The 16,542-nt window shown below is 27.0% G+C and overlaps 3 protein-coding genes across 3 annotated transcripts; 1 reads left to right on the plus strand and 2 right to left on the minus strand.

The window, feature by feature from the left end:
• Positions 1–1,855: 1,855 nt before the first annotated feature.
• Positions 1,856–2,847, plus strand: OCT59_002446 (uncharacterized protein; the record flags this gene model as incomplete). Its single annotated transcript, XM_066144511.1, has 3 exons — positions 1,856–2,116; positions 2,204–2,457; positions 2,526–2,847. 3 exons carry the CDS (start codon positions 1,856–1,858, stop codon positions 2,845–2,847), a joined length of 837 nt encoding a protein of 278 aa, XP_065995668.1.
• A 1,616-nt stretch (positions 2,848–4,463) lies between these two features.
• Positions 4,464–6,489, minus strand: OCT59_002447 (uncharacterized protein; the record flags this gene model as incomplete). The annotated part of the gene is made up of 5 exons (XM_025321546.2): positions 4,464–5,333; positions 5,417–5,446; positions 5,532–5,779; positions 5,881–6,199; positions 6,274–6,489. 5 exons carry the CDS (start codon positions 6,487–6,489, stop codon positions 4,464–4,466), a joined length of 1,683 nt encoding a protein of 560 aa, XP_025168571.1.
• Positions 6,490–10,716: 4,227 nt separating this feature from the next.
• Positions 10,717–14,143, minus strand: OCT59_002448 (uncharacterized protein; the record flags this gene model as incomplete). Its single annotated transcript, XM_066144512.1, has 2 exons — positions 10,717–11,056; positions 11,133–14,143. The coding sequence occupies 2 exons, from the start codon at positions 14,141–14,143 to the stop codon at positions 10,717–10,719; spliced, it is 3,351 nt and encodes a 1,116-aa protein (XP_065995669.1).
• Between the last annotated feature and the right edge of the window lie 2,399 nt (positions 14,144–16,542).

Raw genomic sequence — 16,542 nt, forward strand, 5'->3', positions numbered from 1 at the left:
TTTTATTATTTGTGAATGTCTTATTAATATAAAATCATCTGTCATCCACAACTGGTCAGTACCACGAGAAGCTGAACGAAATATTCTTGGCAAATCAAAATAATTTAATAATTTTTGAATTTTAATACGCCAAGATCCATTTTCTTCCACTTGAATAAATGCCAAAATCCTTCCATAATATCTTACATTGTCAAATTCGTACATAACAAATTCACCAGTACTGTAAATAACTTGAAACAAATTAAGTATATTAACGATAAAATAAATAAAATGTTTTAATATATTATTATTATACTTACCATCATTATAAGAAATGCTTGTTAAACCAAATAAAGGTGATTCATGCCACAAAGTTCCATGCCATAGTTCTCTTTTATTAGTCACTTCTACACCAGCTCCAAAATACGTATGCTTTTTTAGTTGAGGATTGTTTAATACTCTTTCAATATGGTTTAAAATAGAGAAATAATACGCTTCTTTAGTTGCTTCAGAGTTAGATGGAGTATTTTTCTGCAATATTGGAACAGTTAAACTTGAAATGGGCATTAAAGGTAGTTTATTTCGATATTTTTTAACGGTAGAAAGATCATTTGGGAGATCAAAAATACAAAATTGAGGATGTTTGAGGATATTTATAAGATCCTTGTACGCAGCTGTTCCTATGATCAAGTTGTTAATAATGCAGTACAAGTTTCACAAGTCGATCATATTTACCTATTATATGTTTTACAGTCCATATAAAAATCAGAAATACTGAAATGTTTGGGAAACATTGACCGTTTAAAGAAGAACTATAATCATATACAGTGTTAACGTTAGTATCAGATAATTCAGCGTTAACGTCAGTATTTTCTAAAGGTTCTGAAATGTTTTCAATATTTGAAATATATTCTTTCCCATTATTCCACTGAAATGTATCAGTATCGTCAGTTTCACTATTATGTTGAGATTCTACATTAACACGTAGGTTATTTTGAAAGATGTTGGCGACTCGAGTATCTCTTTGGACAAATTGTGGTTTTGTTTTTTTGGTATTTCTTATTCTTCCAGTAGTAAATTTATTTGTTTTTGTACGCACTCTATGCATTATTTGTTATCTAATTTTAAATGGTTGAAAAATTTAATAAGAAAGCATAGATATATAATTTAATTTGTAAACTACGTTCAGTTGAAGAAATTCTTATTTATATCAGATAGAAAATTGAGTTGAAAAGAGAAAAAAAAATATTTAGTTGAAATTGAAGTCTATTTATGAGATATCAGCGGAATTAGAATTATTTAATCAAGTGATTAAGCAGAAATATTCTAATGAGGCACAAGTAGAATTATCTAGACGAATTATTGATTAATAATCTAATTATCTAGATGAATTATTGATTAATAATCTATTGATCTTTATAAAATGATGAATTATATTTTTTTCATAAAAAAATTATCAGTCGTAAATAATATTCATTTAGAATCATAATTTAAGGATAAGATAATCAATGACTCGTAATGAGAAAAGATAATCTAGCAGTCCTTCATACGAATTTATAAGTTCAGATGACAAACCAGCAACAGGTAATTTAACGCTTTAACAAAATTTATAATTATTTTTTAAAAAATTAAAACTGAAGGTGATAATATTTTTTAAAGTAGCGATATCACCATCTGAAAAAGAACTTCTTACAGTTGTAGTAACGTTACCTGATGAAAAATTAAAACTTTTAAAACGTAAAAATAATTTTATTTTTTGGATACTATTTTAAATACTGAATTTCACGAATATTTTATAATAGCTCAAGAAAAAACAAGTCAAAAGAAACGAAAACTTGGTCCTAACCCACTTAAAAGGCAAAAAATTTCTGAATCAATGGCTTCAAGTTCGAAAAAATCAATTGAAAATCAAGAAGACTCAGAAAGTTCTTATTACGTTGAAGAAGAAGAGATTGATGAAGCCAAAGTAAATAATATGGTCAGAATATTTGTTAATACTTTTAAGAGAAATCCCGATTTGTGGGCAAATTTCAAGAATGTTGTTGAAGAGTCATTATCTGAAGTGCCGATTACTCCAATTTCATCAACAAATTCTTCTGGCAAAGGAGGCAAAACTAGACAAATAATTACTGATGATGTAAGTATCGTATTTAATTTATTTAGATTTTTTTATATTAACGTAATTATATTTATTAATTTTATCTTTAATTTTATATTTTTAAAGAAGAGTGGAAATAATATACCATCTAAGAAAGATAAAGATTTTTTAATGGAATTAAAGTGTCTTTTTCTTAGAAGCCGTAACCCATCTACTTCCACTTTACAACAAATAATCGAAAATATCTGGCTAGGATACGTCATCAACTCCCCTGAATCAACCGCATATATTTCCAAAGCTCATCGATATTTTGACTCGTTCAGAAATGACTTAAATAAGAACATGATAATACTTGCACGCCAGTTCATAAAAGACAAAGAGTATGTATAATTTTTAGTAATTCAACAACAGTTATAATTTGTTCTAATAATTTTATTATTTTTTGTAGTATTGAAATAAATGATACACTCGATAAAGATGAAATAATTAATTATGTGGATGAGGCAATTGTAAAAAAAACGCTCTCTCTTTTTTTAAAGGCTATTCACAGCTCATCATGGAATAATACCGAATTTGTCAAAACTCTTAAAAGGTTTGTACGACATTGTTTATATTTTCACGTACAACATATTATTAATGGAGAAGATAAGACAAGATACAGTATAGATGTACTTGAAAAAGTCAAATCAGATAACGTTAACAATATTACGAAAGATTTACCGGTTCATAGTTTAAGTGGTTTAGATTTAGCAAACAATGTTTTTTTGTAGTTGAGAATTTCTTATTTTAATAGTGGCAATATTTCTGAAGTTTTGCGCACAGCTATTTTATACTTGTAGTTTATACCTTGTAGATTTATATTCAATACCTTTTCAAATTATTTGTATTTTATAAACATTGTAATTTTATTGCTAATCCATTGCAAAAAAATGCAACAAAAAATTGAATATTTTTAATACATCTATAAAAGCATTTTAGAAGCATCGTAAATTTAAACATTTTATTATATAAGGCTTTTGCAAGTTAAATAATGCTTATGGAATGATTGTAAAATACATATATAATGATTTTAAATGCCTTTTTAAAAAATTGCATGTTTTAGCAAAGTGGTAGGGACTAGCGCATGCTACTCTGGAAAACATGTGGCAGGAATTAGTACATGTTACTCTGGGAAACATGCGGCAAGGACTAGCGCATATTACTCTGGGAAACATGCAACAGGACAAGCGCATGTTACTCTGAGAAACATGCGGCAAGGACTAGCGCATGTTATTCTAGGAAACATGCGGCAAGGACTAGCGCATGTTACTCTGGGAAATATGTGGCGGGACTAGCGCATGTTACTCTGGAAAACATGCGGCAAGGACTTGCGCATGTTACTCTGGGAAACATGCAGCAAGGACTAGCGCATGTTACTCTGGGAAACATGTGGCAAGGACTAGCGCATGTTACTCTGGGAAACATGCGGCAAGGACTAGCGCATGTTACTCTGGAAAACATGCGGCAAGGACTAGCGCATGTTACTCTGGGAAACATGTGGCGGGATTAGCGCATGTTACTCTGGGAAACATTCGGCAGGACTAGCGCATGTTACTCTGGGAAACATGCGCCAGACTAATGCATGTTTCTCTGGAAATGTGCGCCAGACGTTATGGGCATTATAAGTATGTGCTGAAATTAGCATTAAAATATTAACATTAAAATTAAAAGTCACATGACTTATATAGTAATGCCCATGGGCCGCCCACCAAAGGATATAACCTATGCACTTGTGATGTAAATAATAAGGTTATATCCTTTGATGATCACCCGAGTGGGGTGCAATCAAATTCCCACCCCACTCAAGTGATCATCATGGGAACGTTTCCCCATTTAGTCTAAAGCATTTTATAATTAGCGTGACAAACAACAACGGTAATTTGATAAATAAATAATTTTTATTTTCATTGTACGATTAATATTTTCATAAAAGTGATAATCACTATCATTTCTATCATTTTTGGCGAAATGGAATTCGGTAAAATGGCTTTCAGCTTCGGCGAAATGGCTTTGGCGAAATGGCTTTCGGTAAAATGGCTTTCGGTTTCGGCGAATAGTTTCGGTGAAACGACCCTTCGACGAAATGTTCCCTTCGGCGAAACGGCTTTGGCGAAATGGATTTTGGCGAAATGTACCGTACCCATATAACAGTTATTCAGCACTTCATGCCAAAGAATTATTAATTATCCAAAATATGAAAAACTAGCAGCTAATAAAATTTAAATAATAAAATATATGTCATTTTATTTAAAAATACTGTACTAAAAAACATTATTTCTTATAAAAAAAATATAAATTTATAAAATATTAAATTATCAAGTTAAATGAAATCAAAAATGAATTATCATTATTCTATTTTTGGTTTTCGATTATCGGACGAAGAATTCATTAATAAAAATCCAAATAATTTAATTAATTTAACTATAATAAACCAAATAATACTAAGAGTGATACCTAATAAAATTGTCAAAATATCAAGATTATATGCCCTAATAATTCCCATCCTAGTATCAGCTGGGAACCATTCCTTTAAAAAGTCATCATTAACATCTTCTACAAAAGTACTACTATATAACATATATTCAATCAAATCAGCAGCTCTAACCTTTCTCTTACTGTTAATTTTAGCTAAAACTTTCAATCTTTCTAAATTTTTCTTTACGTTCTCATCCTTTAATAATGAATCCATTTTATTTAAAATATCATCAATATCCAAATTATTTAAACTTAACGATGATGCTACACCAGCTGCAATCAATTTTTGAGCGTTACCCATCTGATCACCAGCTAAAGGTAAAACTAACACTGGAGTACCAGTATATAGAGTTTCATGAGAACCTCCTACACCTCCATGACTAAAAAACAACTTCGTATTGGTATGATTAAGTACAGAGAATTGTGGAGCAAATTCTGTAATATGTATATGTGGATGTTTGTTATTTAGTATTGGTGAAGTTTGAACTTGTGTACCATCAGATAACTTTAATGTAGGGTGGAAATTATCTTTTTGTGTCTTGATTAATGCCCAAACTACACCATCAACTATTTTTTTATTGATCGCTTCTATAAACGATTGTAAAAGTTTACTATTATTATCAGTGGTTGTGATGAAACGTGTGCCAAAAGTTACATATAGAACGCGTTCGTGCCCATTTATAAAATCAGAAAGTTCTGGTGAAAGTGGTGGATATTCTTCTGATAATATCGGTCCGATTTCCTAATATTGAAAAAAAGGGAAATTAAATATTATCATTTTATCAAATTTCATAAATATTATAGTAAAGAAATACTATTATTTACCTGAACATATGGTGGTAAATTCTGTGGTTGCTATAAGTAAGAAAAAAAAGTTTGATTTAATAAAAAAAACTTCGTTTTAATGACCTAAATAATTTTACTATAAATTAATAATTACCTCAAAACCGAAGAAAGTATTAATAAAAATTAAAGAGGATTTTACACTTCCTCCAAAGGCAATATTACCAGGTTCAATATTCATTTGTTTTCTTACATCATTTATTTGATTTACAATGCTATTAAATGAATAAATCATAAGTAAAGGTTGGATGAAATTACATCGGAATCTTTCCAAAATTGATGCATCTTCTAATGAGACGTCACAACCGATCGTCGGATCAGATTTATATGGCTTAGGATCTATTGCTAAAATAAATATGAAAATAGAAGAGAATATTATTAATGATAATTTTTTAAAAAAATAAAATAAAAATAAAATTAGAAAAAAAAAAATGGTTTGTAATTACCTAGAAGTCCTGAAATGAGTCCGACAACAGGTTTCTTTAGGGTGTGAGCAATATCTATGCAAGCATCATTTTGTATCGGTACTAAATCGCAAAAAAATAAGTCAATATTATATTCTTCAGCAACATTTTTGTACATTTCGTATACTCTTTTGTAAGATTTTACGCCTGGTTCGAACAATTTTATCATTTTTTTAAAAGTAAGTGCTTCGTTATTGACTTCAATTCCATTATTTCCGCTCATTTTAGGACCTGATGAAATATGCTTGATAGCTGGGTATTCTACTAATGTTTTATTTTCTATTGGCGCTACTAAAATCACCTATACGGTATATTGAGAATGAAAAATATGAATAAAGCCGATCTAAGATACGTTGAATAAATAAAAATCCTTACATTGTAACCTCTTTCAACCAATATCGTAGCAATATCTAACATTGGTTTAACATGACTTCCTCCGCCCGGAAAAGAAGCAACCAAAATATTTTTAGGTATGTTTGAGCGATCTATATCAACTCCTCTAGAAATATAATTTTGTGCCGCAGTATTGACATTGACACATAGCAATAGGAAAGGAACCAGTAATAATAAAAGTGATTTTCTTTTAATCATTTTTTGTTGATGAATTTCAATTGAATATTAACTACAGGATATACACCAATTCCTCTTTATATATTTATTTACGGAATCTTCTTTATCCGACGATAGTTAATAAAATTTTTGTATTTACATTCACAGTGAAGAAAACGATATCCCGAAATTTCTCATTCATGCATCGGAATGTCGATCATCAAGTGAGCAAATCTGCTCATATGCAATTTAAATATGTTTCAGAATAATTTTATCTAGTATTGTTTATCTTTCCTTTTTTTAAAAAACGTTTTTAAAAAAAACTTTGCTCATTGACAATGATAAAAAGAAAGGTCAAACTAACTTTTACTAGTGTCATTGGACAATGGACATGGAATTTGAATCAAATAAAGAAGAGGCGTAAGTAAGTGAGAGAATTTAGTCACGTGATGTTAGAAAGAAATCAATTCTGACCACGTTTAATCAAAAAAAGTATTTTACATACTGCGTATGAATGACATATAAAGAGTATCAAATTATTCAAATTCGCAAAAAAAAAAAATTACACAATTATATTCATTTGAGGATTGCGTTGAGTTTTGATTGAATGAAAGAACAAAAAAAATTAAATAAATTAATCCCCCTAAGTGTCACTCATGATTACCTTTCATACTAGCTGAGTTTATACTTATTTCCCGGTCTAGTCGGAAAATTTCTAATTTTAGTTTAAAATAGTTAAATGAGTGACACGATCCAGGAGTTAGTTCCATTGATTCTGGCTGGTGAACCGGGTCCATGGAATTTTTCGGATCCAATGGGAACCTGGACGAAAATTAATCTAGCCGAGATTACCCATTTATTTCCTGGAAAGGCAATCTATTATTTTTATACAACTCCCCATAAAATAAATAATACAAATAAATAAAATAAAAATAATTTTTTTTAAAAAAAAAATAAAAAGTAAAACTCGCCCAAAAACTTAAACCTCCAATCCAATAAAACGATTCAATAACATTTTTAGCTTAATTACAAATCAGGACTCGAGTTAAACTTTGAACTATTTGATTACGAGTCCAAACTTTAGTCCTTAATCTAAAGGAAGAATAAAATTTTTATTAATAATTTTGATTATTGATTAACGTTAATAAAGAAAAAGATTTTCAACAAAAAAAAAAAAGAATTTCTTTAATTATTACAAAAATTTATTTTAATAAAAGAAATTCTATTGCTCACAATACTATTATTTCGGTTCAGTCAATTACGATCGAACATTTTCTAGTTAAATCTAAATTTCACTTAATAAATATCAGCTTTATATAAAAAAAAAGAAAATTTTCACATAAAAATGCCATTTTAATTGCGTGAACACACTATTGCAAATTTGCAATTATGCTTTCTTAGTTTTAAAATATATATTTCATTTTTTAATTACTCTTATAACCATTATTAATTTAAATTTTTATTACAATTTAGGCGCCTTTCGATATAATATAACTTGGGTATATAAATTTTGAACATTTAAAAATTAATATTATGCGGTAAATAAAGTATTTTTGTTGTTTTATTTTATTTTATTTTATTTATTTTTTAACATGTAAACGAAGATGAGGGGCAATTTATTTATACCATGTGATCTGTGATCACTTTCATGTGACATATTTTGCATTGGCAATTTGTTTAATTGCAGGAATTAGTATTTGATATTTATAATAAATGGCCATATAAGAAATATGATAAAGGGATGTTGTCGCAAGTTGACGAGCTTCATGAATTTATATCCTTAATTTTCGCTCTAGTTTGGTTAATTGTAGTTGAAATTTCCATATTTGATAAAGTATCAATTCCTTTATTTAATAATCCTGAATGTTGAAAAAAAAATTTAGCATCATGTTTTTAAATATAAAAGTCATTTGCTTATTACGAAGAGAAGCAAGTCGATAACAAATACGACATACTTACCTGTTGGATTTGTTATCGAAACATTGCCGTAACTCAAGTGTTTGAGCAGAAATTATGAAGTAAATCCTCTGGATCGCGTAAATCCAATTGCCATTTTGATGATATTGTAGCCAATATAAAGTATCTGTTATTTTCTTGACGCAATTTTTAAAATGGAAAAAAAATATCGATATATCTACAAATAAAAAAATAAATCAATAAATCAATTTCTTTTTTATTAGTTTAAAAAATTCAAAAAAAAAAGTATTTTTATTCACGTGTTATTTTTTATTAATAAAAATATGCTAAAAAAAAATATATAACAATTCCTTACGCTTATATTCTAAGCTATCTGAACGGAAATTATAGTTTCATTATATTATAACATGAATCATTAAAAGTATAAATATACCTACAGTATGTAATATTAAATATATTTGCTTAATATTTTTACACTAATAATGGGTATTATGCAAAAATATCTGATTTGAAAATTACATAATATTATAATATATAAAGATTTCTAGTAAGGTGATCCTATAAAAGTAGTTTAAAGATCGAAAATGTAAAATAAAGAAATTACTAAAATTGAAGTTATATAAGATAAATAAATAAAAATTTAAAGAAATTAATGTATTGTAAATCAAAAATTTATCATAAAATTTTTTCTACATTTTCCGTCAGTTGTTTACTTATTTATAAAATGATAAGTTTTACGTACGCAACATCATATTGACAATGCACATTTATAAATAATTATTGGATTTTATCAATAATTCATATGATATCAATTTTTTTAAAATTTAAATTACTTAACGAATAACTTTATATTTCATTGATTCATGTTGCCAACGTTCTATTTATTTAAACTTTACGATAAAAAAAGAGTATTTTTTTTTTTAGGAATTATTGTGTACTAGTGTTATACTTAATTTCATTAAGTGCAATGAATTCATAATTTGTGCCTGGAATAGAGTTTTCTCTTTTATCGGTAAGGATATCAGTCATAATTTTAATTTTTATTTCAAAATCGAAGCGATTTTCTAATTCCCGAAATATTACTCCCAAACTATATATATTTAATGTCATATAGATATCGAAGATATCGACCCTATAAAAAAAAATTCTGGAAAAAAATCCGGTAAATGATCATTTTTCTAGTTTTTATTCCGAAGAAACCCAGACACGTGATCATTTTTCTGAAAAATTTTTTATAGGGCGAAGATCTATCATATAAATATTAAACCTCGTACTTCCGATCCTTTTAAACATGAACATCCAATATTTAATTCAATTATTTTAAGACATTATTGGGATCCTAATAAAAAAAAAATATGTAATTCGTATTAAATATAAAAGAATTATGAGATAACTAATAAATATAAATAGAGTATACTTAACAAAGAAATTTACAGAGGAGGCAAAGACATTTCATCCTAAACATTATTATTTGAAATAGAATTTATACTATATCATTCGTGATATTCTTCCGAATCATTGATAATATATATACTTTTCTATTTAGCTTTTTAGAAAAAAAAAAGAATATTCAATTAATAATAAGAATTTTTAAAAGAATAATCAATATTGAGATAATCGTTAGGAATCGAATAATTAAAATAAGGCAACCTCAAATATATATATTTTTTTGTTAAAGAAAAATTTTGAACATTTTATTTTGTTAAAGTGAATAAATCGCCTTTTAAAAGTCTTTTTTCCTTTACTGAGATACTTTACTTCAGTTTATATAAATTTAAACTCGCGTTCTTTGAAATAATCATGTATTTTTCCTAAGAAAATTTCCGAAATTTTCGGAATTCCGTGCAATCCGAAAGTAAATAATTTTACCCCTGAGAATCACCCTTTTTGGATTTAAACTGTGGCTTGTGTATAGACATTTAATTAACCAAATAAACAGTTTAAATAAAAAAAGCTGTACAACATTTTTTTTTCTTTCGTACGATATGAAGTAAAAAAAAAAAAAATTTCGGTCATGAGTTATTTACTTTTATTTAGTTTTATATATATTTAAATACAAAATTTTATTATTGCCATTACTCTTATGTTTTTTTACGTAATTTAGTGTTTCTGCTGACACCTTAATTTATTTGTCTGGGCGAAATGTTCATTCTAAGGTATGGTTCTTTTTATTTGACGCGTCTCAATTTATTTTTATTATTTTATATTAGAATTTTGTTTGTTTATTGGAGATCAGAAAATTGTTAATTTAATAAAGTATATGTACAATTAGTCTTAATAAAGACTTAGTCATTTATTTTATTAATGCAACGCAACAAAAAAAATATTGTAATAAACGTTATCTCAAAAATTCTAGATAATTTCTCTATTTAAATTCTCTTGATTTTCCTTCTTTTCCAACTCTTTATCAATCCAGTTGTTAATTGCCGTTATTGTTCTATCACATTTAGGAATATCAATACCATTGTACAAACGAGATACCATAGACTGATTAAAACCGATATTTTGTGTTGAAATTTCTCGTATTTCACGAGCTATTCTGTATTGACTTGGGGAATCAGTATTTTTTCTATAATCCATAACTATTTTAAAATTTTTTATTATTCTTGATTCTTCATTTGTAAAAGTTCGTTTCTTTTTGGGTTGCCATTGCTCGTTCAATTCATTTTGATCTTGATTCTGTTGGCCAAAACTAGATTATATAATTATTTAGTATCAGAATAATTATTTTATTATCATTATTATTAAATAAGATGCAAAACTTTTACCTTCTACACATTAACCTCTCAGCAATTAAGTTTTGTGTTGATTTTAAGGTTTGAGTACGAACATAAATATATTCATCAATTGGGAGATTTTTTTTACCAATATCAAAATTTTTAACTATATTATTTTCTACCTCAACAGTCGCTGTTGTACGCCTGGTTCTGTTTTTTATTGCTGGAATTAAGTTACTCCACAAAATAATTGTTTTCCACCAAAATCTTTCTAGATAATTCTTTAAATTGATACTATAGAAAGGATTTATAATTGATTGTGTTGTTATATCTAGTTGTACATTAATATTTATACCCAGTTGTAATATCAATAGTTCGTAACTATTATAATTTTGTATGATTTTTAATAAAGGATCGCCCATAATAGTATACGTCCAAGTATTATTTATTTTGTCAGAATTTAGTGGTAAATTTTGTGGATATACTGCTAAATCTAGATCTTCGAGATTCTGATTTGATTCAAAATCTATACTTGGCAAATCATGTAAACTTATTTCACCAAAATTGTCACGAAATCTATTTTTTTTAATTAACGACACCCTTTTATTAATTAATTCTAAATTTTTTTGTATCATCAACCATTCCCATCTATCTATTTCATTTTCTATTTCATCAATATTCTCTTTTACTCTTACTGAATTCCATACTCGCATAGCAAATTTTGCTAAAATTTCTCTACTACCACCTTCTTCAATTGTAAATTTCTTTGATCTAATGTGATGGCGCACTGCCCTTATAGCATGACCATAACACCATCCAACCAATACTTTTGAACTATCAAATTCTTCATTTGTTATAATAGTATTAATAATTCTATTAAAATATTGTTCTGGAGTTTCATTATTATATTCTTTTAATACTGCAACCAGTAAATTACGTGCACAATCAGTATTTATTAAGTAGGGAACTGAATTAGAATTAAATAATTGTAATTCTTTTTGTCGGTAAATGTGTAAATAATGCTGAAGATTATTAGCAGATAGATCATTAGTTACAAGTTCAAATACATCTACTGGAGGCGCATCTGATTTTTTACCTAATAATGGCATTGTAAAAAATGCATTCAAGATTCTCTTGTAATTTTCTGTAGTATTATTTATACTTGTGAGACAATATGGAATTGACTTTACTAATTGTCCCGTATAATCTAGAAAAATTCCTGGATTTTCATGCACATGATCATGATAGTAAACAATTGCAGCTTCATTAAATATTGGTATTGATAATGGTTGAGTTTGAATAGGTTCTTGAATAAAGCCCCATATCCGGCGTTTAACTGCAGATTTTGAACCATTTATTCTAAGAAATTCATCTTTTTCTTTTCTGTTAATATCTAAAATTGCTGCATGAAGTCGTTCACATAAATTATAACCTAGCTGTTTGTTTGTTTTTTTAGCCGAATTGATCATCCTTGCAGAATTGGCTGATGGTATACCTTGTCGATTACCAGTATATCTAATTTCACTTTTAACAGTTGATAAAATTTGCTTTCGAATATTACGAGGTGATTTACAATCAAATTCCATTAATTTCTGTCTAGATAACCCACGACATTGTCCAAATGTTTTTCCTTCTAAGTGCTTACATTGGTTTTTATTAAGTGAAAATATTACAGAAATATTGACTAAATTTTCAGAACTAATTAAATCAAGTTTATTAATTGCTATTTTAAACGTAACCTTTTCATTTATATTACATCCACCACAATAACAATACTTTGTTAGAATTTTGTTTGATTCATATGTTTTTTTAACAGTTATGGATATTTGTGGTGGGAATTCTGACTGTTTTCTGAGTAATTCAACCAAATAATAATTGCTAACTTGCCACGACCTCCAATAATAATTGGGTTCTTGATCATCAATAACGCATAAAATTAATTTATCTAATGCATCTTTTCGAGTAATTGTAAATTGAAAATCTTTAGCTTCTTGATAAATTAAATAGCCATTAATATTTTCAACATTAGGTATAAATGAACTATCAATACCCATAAATAATCCTGCTAAGTTTTGATTTTGTTTTCTTTTATCATTTTCAATAACGGGTTGCAATTGATGATCATTCTTGATAGAGGATTGATAATTATCATCATCATCATTATATACCGATTGGAAATTATAATTATAATCTTCACACTTAATTTCATCATAAACAGGCTCTTTGTCTTTAGCGATAGATAAACAATTTTGCATAACAAGTAATTCATCATCTTTAAAGATAGATAAATCAATAAAATTATTTTGTGAGAATGGTAAGTCTTGTATAAAATTATTTTTTCTTTTAAAAACTGGTACGAAATGATTTGCTTGGTAAGTCATTTGAAATTGTTTTGCGGAACAGGAACTCCACATAATAATACATTTAGGCAAATCTTTCGTATTTTGTCTTGGTAAAATTATGCGATTATAAATCTGGTTCATAAATTTATTATTCGTATTTGGAAAAAGAGACTCAATTGGTCTATGTAATACCGATGCTAGTCCAAAAAATGCTATCATAGAATTCCAGGAATTTGGTTTACACATCAATTTTAATTCTGAAATATATTCGCTCTCTTTCTTAAAACCATAATTATTATTTATAATTCTACTATTTCCACTATTCAATGCTTCTTCCCGATAAATAATATCCTGTTCAAAAATTTTTTGTTGCAAATAAAATTGGGAGTGTATCATTAATTCAACCATTACAGCTAATCGCAACTGAATATTAAAATTTTCATTTCCAAATACAATTAAAGAAGCACTATTAAAAAAGCAGTTTCCATCGGGAGTTGATCTTATACAAACACAATCTTTATATTTTTCTGGGAGCAATTTCATTGCTTCGTAATCTTGCTTATCATCATCCCACTCTTCATTAATATCAAAACTATTGGGTAATATATCAGCGCTATCAAATTGAACGCCATAATTAATAACCTCGCTAAGTGTAATATCATTTCTATCAAGAAAATTAAAAATAGTGTGTAAAGTATTTGTAGCAGTAATAGATTCCATTTTATTTGGTTTATATAAAAATATTCAGAACGATAGTAAATACAGTAAATTTGTAAAATAAATTTACAAAGTTTTACGAAGTTAAAAATTTTTTGCATTAGAAATTTATCATATTTATAGTATAGCGCTATAAACTTTAAAAGCAGGTTTTATTTAGGTACAAAAATAAATCTTTAGATTTGTTATTTTAACATATTACGAAATATTAAAAAAAAGTAAATTCACATTTTTTTCATTACGTTAAAAAAGTAAATTGACATTTTTTCATTGCGTCATGAAAAGCAAATCAAGATAAATTAGCATGCTACAAAGTATTAAAAAAAAGTAATTTCATAGTATTACCTCCTTTTCCTTAGTTATCGTAAAATCTACTTTCTCACGAAAGGAATGTGGTCTGTGTGTATTTATTTTAACAATATAATAGATATTTGATAAACATAAACATACAAGCCACAGTTTAAATCCAAAAAGGGTGATTCTCAGGGGTAAAATTATTTACTTTCGGATTGCACGGAATTCCGAAAATTTCGGAAATTTTCTTAGGAAAAATACATGATTATTTCTTTGAAAGTTATACTACGCCAATAATTCCCTAATCAATTTTTAATGGTCAACAATACAAATTATTGGAATAGCAGTCGTAATTTAGTAGATTTGGGGGATAATTAAATAGTCTAATTTAGAAATATATAAATAAACTTCTTTGTCCATCTTTGAATAGGTGATTTATCTGAAATTCTTGATTACATAATACATTAAATTTTATTAAGCATTTTTTACGGATAATTTGATTTATTTATTTATTTCTTCTAGTTTTAATTTTATTTATTTCTTCTTTTTTTTGTATTAAAAAAGTTCATCTAAACACATCTAATATTAACACGTAATGTATTTTTTTATTATTAACCCTTCAAAAAAGAAAAAAAAATGGTTTCATAAATGTTTTATACAGATGATAATTAAATATTAAAAAAAATTTTACGAGGCAATTCAATTTGGTTACGTCATTACGAAATGTATAAACATCATGTGATTAGTCATCTGATTGGCCCCAGAATCCTGATAATTCTGGCCAAAAATTTTGTGACATTTCATCAATATTAAATGATCACTGTGATTTTTTACTAACCACTAAATATTAACGTTTCTTGTGATTTAAAAAATTTAATTCATATAATATATTTGATTTATTTTATATTACGTACTAATATCAGATTAATATATAATAAATAAAAATATAAATATATTATTTAAATTACGAACTCAGTTTATTAAACCTAAAATATCAATAATAACACAAAACTTTAACAAAACATACCGTTAACTTTTACCATCTCCATTTCCAGTACATTCATCACATACCTTACTATATTTAATAATGTAAATATCGATACTATTACTAAACGTACTCATTCTTTAATATTTGTTTTAACTGAATTAGCCAGTGAAGATAAAGTTCTCTTTCAAAAGTGGATTTGATGGATTTTTAACTAAACCTATTAGTTTAATAGTAGTAATGGCGAAAGTACATAATAACACGTTCGATCGAATTTATTACTTTTCATTCTTTTATATTTTATATTTCATTCATTATATTAAAAAAGGATCATTTTAACGCTCACCAGTGGTGAAATTCACCAGGGGTAAATTCACCAGGGGTAAATTCACCAGTGGTGAAATTCACCCAAGGTAAAGTTCACCTATATTACATAATTTATTAAAATTTAAATTGTTTTGTTTTGAAAAAAATAATAATTTTATTAATAAAAATATTTATATAAAATATATAGTTTAAATATAATAATATATTATACAATAATTTATAATTTAGTATTATTATAAAAAATGGATAAATCCTATAAGTATTAAGTAGATTTTATACTGCTAAACAACTTTCAATTAATAAAGGAAGTAAATTTCATTGGACTAAAGTGGTGAAATTACACTCTAAAGTTAGTAAATGGAAAAAAGAAAAATTCGAAAGTTAGTACCATGATGAAAAACGTAGATTTCTCCATATGTATTATACCTATACCCATAAAAATTAATATATAAGTAGTTTCGACCTTGCTGAACAATTTTCAATTAAGTTAGAAAGTCGATTTCATTTGACTAAAGTGGTGAAATTATGCGCTGAAGTTAATAAATAGAAAAAAAAAAATTCGAAAGTTAGTACCGTTATGAAAAATGTAGATTTCTCCATATGTATTATACCTACACCCATGAATATTAATATACAAGTAGTTTCGACCTTGCTGAACAATTTTCAATTAATTTAGTAAGTCGATTTCATTTGACTAAAGTGGTGAAATTATGCGCGGAAGTTAATAAACAGAAAAATATTTTCAAAAGTTAGTACCGTTATGAAAAATGTAGATTTCTCCATATGTATTATACCT

This window comes from Rhizophagus irregularis, chromosome 10, assembly GCF_026210795.1.
Source record: "Rhizophagus irregularis chromosome 10, complete sequence".
Classification (NCBI taxonomy): domain Eukaryota; kingdom Fungi; phylum Glomeromycota; class Glomeromycetes; order Glomerales; family Glomeraceae; genus Rhizophagus; species Rhizophagus irregularis.